The sequence below is a fragment of the Ylistrum balloti genome, unplaced genomic scaffold (assembly GCF_031769215.1).
Source record: "Ylistrum balloti isolate Yb309-2 unplaced genomic scaffold, AGI_CSIRO_Ybal_v1 Utg369840, whole genome shotgun sequence".
In the NCBI taxonomy this organism is placed as follows: domain Eukaryota; kingdom Metazoa; phylum Mollusca; class Bivalvia; order Pectinida; family Pectinidae; genus Ylistrum; species Ylistrum balloti.
The window spans coordinates 333879-345668 of NW_026781998.1; the positions used below are offsets into that span (position 1 = coordinate 333879).

Below are 11790 nucleotides of genomic sequence, written 5' to 3' on the forward strand. Positions count from 1 at the left end.
TATACCGTGTAGATTTCTGAATATCAAAAAGACTCGTGACAGCCAATATATTTACGTTCATTTAATGTTTTTTTTTAATATGCCACGGCTATCCAAACTTGATGGAGGACGGGCTACCGCAATGCTCAATAGCAGGTCGCTACTAACTTCGGAGTTCACAAGTCGACTACAAGTCGGTTAGTTTGAAAAACGATTGGTGATTGAAACCATCGAATCCATCCAAAAAATAAACTACGAGAGTCAAATTAACGCCCATGTCGCTAAGGAGTTGGTTTGCCAACGACACCTCAACGTCGAGCACGTCGTATGCGATGGTTGATGGCACATATGCCAAGAAGTTTCTCATTGAGACGTTGGAGGTCCATGCTCTTCACGAATGAATCTTGGTTCACGTTATTTCGATCAGATGGCCATCAACGTGTGTACAGGCGTCGAGAAGAGCGTCTTGTAAACGCTTGTGTTTTGGAGCACAGATCTGGTGGTGGCTCACGGTTTAAAGACACCTGTAGTGATCATAAACGGGAATTTAACGGCTGAACGCTATCGAGATGAGACCCGGGCCTCATGTTGTGTCTTTCCTTACCATTTGACCTTTCAGTATGATAACGCTAAGCGACATGTTGCAAGATTTTGTAGTAACTCTCCTGTATCCAGAACATCGTTCTGATTGATTGGGGACCGGTCCGAAAACTCTCATTATTTCAATTTCGTGAACATAAGGGTACATTCATGGCGACCTAATGACTAAAGAAGTCCTCATTTGTTAGAAATCTCACAAAACAATGGATGGATAGTCCAGTATTCGAAGTTAACTCATTTTAACTTTAGGCATATTGCTCATAAATATGATTTTTATTAAATCCCAAAGTTGAAGCTACGTTTCTTTTCCTCTTAGTATATATACTTTCACGATCGAAATCCTCTGGAGCTAACATTTACAGATATGGGTCATTAACAATAGATAAATATGTTAACATATATTATTTGGTTATGTTTTTGTCATATCTTTGAATATTTATATTCCCTATTATTTAACAATTTTCTTAAGACAGGAAACAAAACTTACGCTGTATTCTCCATAAGAAAAGAAAAGAAATATTAATAAATAATTAAGCAGGTGTTTACCGGTTGGTATGCATATAAACAACGAAAGCAGGTGTCCTTTAACAGATGAAAGGAATTTATTTAAAATGACAATAGTATATCTTACAAGTGAGACAGCTTATCATTGCTCTTTGGGTTTGTCAAGATGACCTGGAAGAAACTTCAGAACTTTTGACAAATTAATGTTATCATCTCAGCTAATATAGAAGTGCACTTTATTTTAATCACATCATATCATAAAAGAATTAACGGCTTCGGAACATTTTTATTAAGATCATTAAATCTCATATGGATCCATAATTAAAAGATTTCCTGATGCCTAAATGTGTACAGTAAGGTCACTAAAACGTGTTTTTAATGGGCTTCAGGTTTGATTTATATGCAGCACTTTGATGTTTAATCTAACCTGTTTTATTTTTACCTGGTTATTTGTTCGTAGTACATTCCTTTACTATAATTTAAACCCTTTGAGGCTAGCCATGATATGTCTGAATCAATTTACACCCTCGTGATTCCTTGTGCTAGTTTCATACTAGCTTAACATTTCAACTACTGACAGATAAATCCAGAACACAAAATTTTGAGAGAAGCACGTTGATGAAATTATGATAAGGTGTTAAAGTCATGATAATCTTGTTGAAAAAGATTATGTTTTCTTGTGCAGTATGAAGTTGGGCGTGTTTGATGTTTGTTAGTACGCCTAGTTGTCCTGTTCTTATATACATTGTTCTCATTTAGGAAACAAAACATTACATATTTGATGGGCCACTAGTTAGATGACGGTTGTCGTCAATGAAGCAGAAGACGAACACTTTCTCATAGTATTTGTTCTTTTCCTCCTTGTATGTTTTTTTCAGTTTTCGTGTAAATCTTTCTTTGTTCGGATTTTGCCCTTGTTTCGTCGCCTTTGAGTTTTAATAAAGGTTATGTTGACATGTTGATATTTTCTATCTCTTTTTGCTATTCGGGATTCAATAATTAAGTCGCACATTAAAGAAATTTATTATTGACGAGGACAGAATATTAACAAAGTTGTCATGTCCCCTACTAAACGACATATTTAAACTGTTACAGTTAAGGGGCATATAAACAAATTTACGTTGTAACCTTATGACATTGGAAATTAATTAATTACACACAGATGTTGATAGATGTTTAATTGATAAATGAGGCAGTTCACCAGTGAAACGACTCTTCAAGTTTAGCAACATCAAAAACACTGGGATGGATATGTTGACAGCTACAGTTAGTATTATTGAATGTTTTTCACTGAATTGGGTTAAAACCAATAAATACTTATGTTTTTATCAGAAACATTTGAGGAGAAATGTGAAGGATGAAAAATAGCATGTGTCTGTAGATAGATATGTTATTGTAAATATATTTGTCTCTTCCGTTATAATATTTTTATTATAGATACTTATATCTGTTTCGAACGGATATGTTATTGTAAATACATTCGTCTATTTCGTTGCAAATTTGTAATTGTAAACAGAACTGTCTATTTCTTACAGATCTGTTATTGTATATATAATTGCCTATTTCGTTATAGATCTGTTATATACATATTTGTCTTGTTCGTTATAGATTTGTTAAAAAAATCTACATTTGTCTTTTTCGTTGAAGACTTGTTATAATAATAGATTTGTCTATTTCGCTAAAGATTCGTTATTGTATATATATTTGTCTATTTAGTAAAAAATCTGTTATAACTATATTAATCTATGACATTAAAGATTTGTTGTAAATATATTTGTCTATTTCGTTGGGGTCTGTTATAACTATATTTGTCTATTTCATTAAGGATTTGTTGTAAAAATATTGGTCTGTTTCGTTATAGATCTGTTGTAAATATATTTGTCTATTTCATTTAAGATTTGTTATAAATACATTTGTCTTTTTCGTTAAGGTTTTGTTGTAAATATATTGGTCTATTTCGTTAAAGATCTGTTATGAATATATTTTTCTATTTCGCTAAAGATCTGTTATCGTACATTATTTTTTCTATTTTGTTAAAGATCTGTTATTAATACATTTGTCTTTTTCGTTACAGATCTTTTATAAATATACTTTTCTATTTCGTTAAAGATCTGTTAAAAAAAATTTTTTTTCGATTTCGTTATAAATCTTATATAAATATATTTGTCTATTTCGTTCAAGGTCTGTTATAGATTTATTTGTCTACTTCGTTATAGATCTGTTGTTAAAATATATTTGTCTTTTTCGTTATATATCTGTAATAAATATGTTTGTCTATTTTATTCCAGATTTGTTATCAATATATTTGTCTATTTGATATCAGATCTGTTATTATAGATATATTTGTATATTTCGTTATAGATCTCTTGTAAATATATTTGTCTATTTGATATCAGATCTGTTATTATAAATATATTTGTCTATTTGATATCAGATCTGTTATTATAAATATATTTGTCTATTTGATATCAGATCTGTTATTATAAATATATTTGTCTATTTCGATATTTTGTGGTATCAATTTTACCAACTGTACAGGATAACAAAATCGTTACATAGAATTTAAGGAGGGGGTTGGACGATTTCCTGTATATCCTGTCGAAATTCGAAGTATGTTCCATGTGACTTGTATGTTCATAATTTTCTCTGGGTCGTACATCATTGGTTAATTTCAGAAGTGACGGCAGCCAGAGGACAGTTTTAGAGGGCATATCTTGTCTGTGTTTTAGTTAGAGAATATAACATTTTGGCGATCAAACTCTTTTTAACACTGGAGAGTACTTTCATGACATTTTTTTACTATTCTATAACATTGTTTAAATACCGACTCATAATTCCAAACATACCTTGTATTATACCTACATTTTTAATGAATGCAGGTAACCACTACCAGAGGATGAAGTTTTCCTGCATATAGTTATGATATTTCAAATTAGGGTTAAGTTAAGTGCGTGGAAGGATATGAAACGTCCGTCCGTGGGCGCTGCTTGTTTTTTTCAGGGTATCTGAGGGTATGTGTGAGTTGGTTGATACAAGTGGCGCGTTACCGGGCTAATTACCCTTGAACTGTAGTAGCGAAATCATGAATGAAGCATTTGACCGCGTTCACGACAGAGTCAATCCATTCATAGATGAAATCTCATTTAGCTTTAGATGGACATGTGCTAGTCAGGCGTTCACTTCACTACGAGGATATTCAGTCCCAGCATGTGTCCTCAAAGTTGGGTTCATGCGTGGAAAAGTCTTGTTTAATTATGTAAAATATATAAACACCGCTCTAGTCGACTAACTCCTTGTTCAACTAAAACAGTACAGATCAACTATGACCGACAAGTCAGTATAAATCTGTAGTATACATAACCCGGCCCAAATTCAGGCCATTACGTAACGCCTTTGTGGAAGGCTGCCTGACCCGGAGATTTGAGGGTTCGTTTAAAAGTCAAAGGTTCACGTTTTTGTTTACCTGATTTATTTATAAACGTAATCTGCGATCCACAAAGTTAAATCTTGTAACACATTGTTGTAATACCGGTTGTATACTTGTCCCGACGTATTTCGGGAGGTTAAAAGTACATGAGTAATTTGGACTTGTTTTTTGTCCTTATGGAGTTTAATTCTCGAGTGTTTGTCAGAAAATAACTTTCTTTAGATAGGTCAAAACAGAAAATATGTATAATTGTGTTACATACATTTACGTCTTTGATTTGTTAAAATTAAATGACATCTGATAAGACATGTTGCAAGTAAATTCTAAAACATCTTTCATTTCTCCGATTTAATTCATCATTCGAATTTATGCCCCATCGCGTCAAAAATGAAGTATCGAAGATAGAAGGGGCCAGTTGACCGATAATCTCACAGTTTCCGGTCAGTTTGATAATGGGAAGGGGCGAAAGATGGACGCTTGCGGTTAGCTGTCCCCGCGCTGTGGTCAAGGGGTCACTAGAGAATGGCCACATGTTCCCGCGCTCAGCATCAATGGACCGATATGGCTTACGTCATTGGGCTCCTACAGGGTTAGCATATTTTGCAGTTCAACGGAACACAAGCCAATATGACAATATCTACCAAAGGGGAATCGTTTAGTTTCTTTACAAATGTAATTGTGAAGGAAGTGTGAAGTGTGAAGTAAAAAATGGAAAACAAACAAAAAACCGATAATAATAACAATAAAACTAGATAGATGAATGAGCGAAGAAAAATGATATAAAACATTTACATATTTTACATCAGACAGTCTGTAAATAAAATTGGCCTACACTGTGGAGTATTTATACAGTCTCTATAACAAAATCGCTGTCATAACAACTTTTATTTCAACTTTTTAAATTTACCAAAGTGATTAAATAATACAACTAAGCTACTGTTTACCAGAACTGCGTATCTACACGTCTGTTCTATTTGTTTACCGCCCTCGGTAGTGTCTTGTAATAGCCCCCTTGGGGCCTCATCAGAACTGGTAGCGATGATGAATGTTTTGTGATTGGTCTGATTACGTAGGCCGGCCTGGTTGTAACTCTGTCACCCGGTCAGGCCACGAACTGACCAATACCTGGCCAAAGCCACATATAAATAGAACTTCGGTCTTTTAAGTTCATTTATTATAGTAAAAGCCACTGGTCATTTGGTCGATCGCTAAAATTACTCCGGCCACACACAGTTAAAGTATCAGTTTTAATTCCTATAACATGGAAATATCCGAACTTGACTTGCCTTATGTCCTGAGGACAAACCACAGTATTATTTTGTCTGAATGTTTGGGAAACTGTTCTGACGGGAATTATGTTGTAAGCAAACACACAAACGATCATCTTGGTATGTCCAGGTAAGTTGTCATTATCATTTTTCTCTGAAAATCGTAACAATATTCATTTCACATATCAATTGTATTGTATAAAATTTTATTTGATTTTTCCGAAATATCATATGATTTATTCGTTTATTATTTTATCAGATCTTAAACCATTAAACTTTTATTCTTACAATAGAACGTTTTGCTTTAATTTGAAATTTATTTTCAAAGTTAAAAAAAACACTATCAAAGAACAAAAATCAAAAACTCTTTCGATGTCACTAACAGCAAAGTGAAGATTGAAGAAGGTGTCATTTTCTAACATAACAAATATATTGATGATTAATGTAAAAAAAAAAAAATAAAGGAATCCGTCTGTTAATGATGAAGGTGAAAAGGCGCCGACTGTAGAACTGTACACTATACGTTCGGCTGGTATGTCTAATTGCGTCACTTTAATTAACCTCACACGCTCCGGCCTTTTTGACGGAATAAAATAGATAGCGTTTCTTATAAAGTTAATATACAATTGAGGCGTCTGAATAACTCTGATTCACATCTGATACCAAACATCTTATTCTATTCAGTTATCTACGTATTTCTTTATTTCACTTTTTCTTGTTTACATGGTTTTCTAAATTTATAACAGTCTTTTTAAATATTTCCAAAGCATTAATAAACTAGTTCCTTAAAACACTTTCTAAAATCAATACAAACCTCAGCATGTGTCTATTGATGACAACACATGAGATAACATGTCTGTGTATATGCGCGCGTCACCTGCTAAGGGCGACATTTTACTTGTAACGCCCTTGGTGATATTTCAGCAATAAGAATTCTGCTGTGACGTAGGTGTGACGTAGCTGTGACGTATACGCTGCTAAACGGCTGTCAAATGTGTCATGCGTAAAATAGCACACATAATATTATCACAACGACAATCATTTCATGTCAAACACGGGTGATATCTATGTTCAAGATCACGTGTCTGACTTGTCTATTACACTGTACATCTTAAGTATTCATTTCTTTCTTTAAAAAATGTTTGGATGGATTAAGAAATGTGTCCTTTTAAGTTGAGACCAATCCACTCCTTTTCTCTTCTGCCGAAAAACCAGAATATTGAGAGGATTCTCGGAATTTGATTCTCAACTGAGAAAACAATATATCCCTAATAAATAAAAAAAAAACGCGAAAAGACCGTTAGAAATATGAGGAGTCCGAAACACATTCCGATCAGTTTTATTTTCTATCACTGCGTCTTTCGGTCCATATGTAGGGCAGATAAACCAAGCCCAGATCATTACTTACTCAGATGTATTAGCACTTCTTTACCTACAGTTGTATGGTATCTCAAATCTTGATTTTAGATATTCAAATTATATGCAGTTGATATTTATTTCAATTTATTGAAAAATATATGGAATCATGTGCCACGTTTGTTTCAAGTATTATGTTTCTTGCCTTTACTAGAGCGGGGAAAAACTACAAAAGTTCAGAAGGATTTACCACAATGATGTTGTGAGTTGAAAAGCCATGACTTTCGTTTATTTCAGATACGCGATCATATTCCTGGTATATCTGGTAGATGTCGTTATAATACCCGTTGTCTTCCCCGCCATCTTGTTCGTTGCCTCGACTATATTGTGGAATATCAATGTCTGGTGCTCACGTGATCCATCATGCTCACTTCCGTTACCCCCCGGAAGTTCCGGTCTACCTGTGATTGGAGAAACGCTCCACTTCTTATTCAAGGTAAACATATTGTTAAGTTATATGCCGATTTTCGACTTTCAGTTTATATTTTTGCCTCTTTAGATTTTGTATATAGGAATTTGAGAATAAACCGATTGATACATATCTCGGAATGACTTAGCAAGGTGTTACAAAAAACCTGATTTATGAAGTTGTATTGAATTATATATGGCTGCTGAGCATTATTTCTCATCGGCGTACCTGCGTTTATAATTGAATAAAATCGATATATTGTGTTACAGGGACGAAAGTTTTTCGATGAGAAGCGGAAAAAGCACGGCAACATTTACCGGACTCACATGCTCGGGAAACCCACCATACGAATTGTTGGAATAAAGGGGGTTAAGCAAATAATGGCGGGCGAGAATTTCCGAGTGACAGCAGAATGGCCTAGAAGTACCCGGATGTTGCTCGGAGGCGGTAGTCTATCATCATCAACGGGAATAACCCATTCCATCCGAAAGAAGGCTATACTTAGGGCATTTACCCATGAAGCCATCAGTTCGTACACGCCCGTTGTTATGGACGTGGTACGGGACTACATCAACAGTTGGTGTGAAAAGGTCAACATACTAGGTTACAAAGAATTCCGAAGCCTGAACTTTGAACTCACGTGTCGAGTACTATTGGGTATCAACATGGACCAAGAGGAAAAGTCAAAGCTGATGGGCAACTTTGAAACATTTCTGGGAAGCCTGTTTAGTCTACCTGTCTGTGTTCCGGGGTTTGGACTGTATAAGGTTTGTATTAAAAGTTTCCAATATATTGGAATGAACCTAATCTTACAGTGGATATGCGTTAATTGAATTTATCATAAGCGAGATGTGAATTTCTACTAAATATAAAAACTTTATGAATTTGATAAATTTCTAATAAATTAAGTGTGACTGGTAAACTTGATGTCTACACTTAAATCAATATTCGGGCATATGATTTACGGATACACACACATTGAACAAATATACTGGGTACCTTTAAAGTTTCAAAAGGGTTCATCTTTATCACGGACGTCTAATTTTGTATGACAGGGTATGAAGGCCAGGGATATGCTCCTACAAAAGATAGAACAGTGCATTAAAGAGAAGCAAGGATCAGGGTCCCCACACAGCTTCATGGACGCTCTCAGCCTGATGATGGACATAGAAGGCGACGAGAAACTAACGCTTGCAGAGGCTAAGGATGTTGGTCTTGAACTTTTGTTCGCTGGACACGAGACGACCTCGAGCGCTGCTTGCACGTTAGTGTTGCAGCTGACAAAACACCCAGAAGTAATGCTGAAGATTGTCGACGAACTAGCTCGATACGGAGTGACAGATACCTTAGATGTTGACATCCCTTATGATACTATAAACAAGCTCAGATATACCCGTGATGTTGTGAAGGAAGTGTTACGTCTTACACCGCCTATTGGCGGGGGTTACAGGAAGGCACTCCGTACATTCGAAGTTGGGGTAAATATATATATATATATATAAAACAATCAATTTTATCAGTTGTGTATTTCGTCTTTGGCTTGCAGAGCAAGTTGAAAAAAGCACATGTCTATGTTGATTATAGTGAAGGTCCGTTATGCACTTGACGCATGTTTCCTGAACATTGTAGCAGGTTTTAATGGAATTTAACATCGTTCCATCAGCTTTGTCGATTGTAACAAACGTTTGTTTTAATTGTAGGGTTATCAAGTACCGAAAGACTGGGCTGTAGTCTACTCAATAAGGGACTCCCACGAGTCGTCCGAATTCATTGAAAGTCCGGAAAAGTTTGATCCCGATAGGTGGAGCCACCTAGATGTTGACGACAGGCAACACTTTCTGGTATTTGGAGGCGGAAAACGAGGATGTGCAGGAAAGGAATTTGCATTGCTGGTGCTGAAGATGTTGACTATTGAGCTGGCACGATCATGCTCGTGGACAGTCCCTAATACCGACCCGCCAATGACGTATCTACCTATTCCCTACCCAAAAGACAATCTGCCCATGCAGTTCACGGGACCGTACCAAACGAGGCAACGGTCTCTCACTGTGTGACGTCCGTGTCTCACAACTGCCCATCTCTATATGTATATATGTATGTATGTAGTAAATTATCTAATGACACTGAAATCAAAGCAATGCAAATAAATGCAAGACATGACGTCATTTGTAAGATATTGTATCCGTGATGTAAAGAAAAGATGTACATTGTTCGTATGTAAATGATGTACAACTGTCTTCACTGTATTCCAACAAATCATTAACGTTCGCAGTATTCGTTAAGAATATAAGAATATATGATCGATATATATGAGATGTACATATGAGAAAAAAAAACGTGTGCCAGATATATTAATAATGTATGCATGATGTACAATGTATATACAGAATACAATGTATTTATGATGTACAATGTATGTAAGATGTACAATGTATGTATGATGTACAATGTATGTATGTTGTACAATATATGTATGATGTACAATGTATGTACGATGTATGTATGATGTACAATGTATGTACGATGTACGATGTATGTATGATGTACAAAGTATATACAGAATACAATGTATGTATGATGTACAATGTATGTATGATGTACAATGTATGTATGATGTACAATGTGTATTTTGATGTACAATGTATGTATGATGTACAATGTATGTATTTTGATGTACAATGTGTATATGATGTACAATGTATGTATTTTGATGTACAATGATGTATGTATGATCTTTAATGTATTTATGATTTACAATGTATTTATGATATTTTAGTAGAGCCGATATATTTATAGTACCTTTCTTTTCCTAAAACCCAAGCGGGTTTTATGGGATTTGCTGAAAGGTCACTTGCCATCGTGTAGACTTTACTAACATTCAGAACACACCTTATTGTGTAAATGAATTCATTTAATTCTTGTGTTTATTATACAGATTTTTGAAATATTACGTTATGTGACCATGGAGATGATAAGGAAGGCAGCAGTACCTATATGTATATAGCGAGTACCGGTGATAATGTATTGAAATCCAATATAAATTATATCTCTGTCTATTCTATCTTTCTTGTTGAAGCACTATTCTTACCGTTTTGGTAAAAAATGTAATTTTGTAATAAAATGCTTTTGAATGCCATATTTCCGTTTTTAGATTGTTATTCATCTTAAGTCAACGGTATTGGAAACTGACAACTATTGACATCGCCGTCTTCCTCACAGGTCTTCAGGCATGACACGACATTTGGTCAATACTGATACTGATAGAGTTTCTTGTTTATTTGTTTGTTGTTTTAGAGGGGGATGGGGGAGGGGTTCACAGTTATACAAGTTTGGAATGCCTTTACTGTTGTTATATTGAACTCTTTATGGACGATACCTTTTCTCCTTTTCTTCGTGAATGTTCTATTGTCCGTCTGTCGGGATCGTCCGTCCTTCAACAAGAAATACTAGAGGAAAATCTTCCTCAGTGTTCACATGTTAGCTCTATATGGCAGTTGGTGAGAATCATGGGGAAGAATTACGGTATACCTTGTATACCTTGTTCTTATGCGACATCATGACATAACTTACTCCGATTGACCGAGATTAACTTGCCAGGTGTCATCAGTGAAGTACGGGAAGCTAACTCTTCCGGAACCATTGGACATATTTGCCTTGTACTGTATTTAGGAATCTACGTGTAGATCTTTCTGTTTGTTCATTTGTTGCCTCACTTTTATCTAATTTTAAGGTTGGATTATGACAGTGTTGGCATGTTGGTATTTTCTTTTTGTTTATTGTTCTGCGTGGTGTATATTGACATTGCACGGTCGTAAACAACGTCGATAGGACAGAAATATTCAATACAATATATAGTCAATGGAAAAGGAAATTAAGTCGGTCGATAGGACAGGAATATTCAATACAATATATAGTCAAGGGAAAAAAATTAAGTCGGTCGATAGGACAGGAATATTCAATACAATATATAGTCAATGGAAAAGGAAATTAAGTCGGTCGATAGGACAGGAATATTCAATACAATATATAGTCTATGGAAAAGGAAATTAAGTCGGTCGATAGGACAGGAATATTCAATACAATATATAGTCTATGGAAAAGGAAATTAAGTCGGTCGATAGGACAGGAATATTCGATACAATATATAGTCTATGGAAAAGGAAATTAAGTCGGTCGATAGGACAGGA

At 35.0% G+C, this 11790-nt stretch overlaps 1 protein-coding gene across 1 annotated transcript; it reads left to right on the forward strand.

The window, feature by feature from the left end:
• Nucleotides 1–5771: 5771 nt before the first annotated feature.
• On the forward strand, nt 5772–10607 carry LOC132545309 (cytochrome P450 26A1-like). Its single transcript, XM_060208989.1, is given in 7 exon segments — nt 5772–5908; nt 7432–7630; nt 7873–8370; nt 8659–9081; nt 9304–9613; nt 9616–9689; nt 10539–10607. Coding segments are annotated over 7 exon segments (1710 nt in total).
• The last annotated feature ends 1183 nt before the right edge of the window (nt 10608–11790 follow it).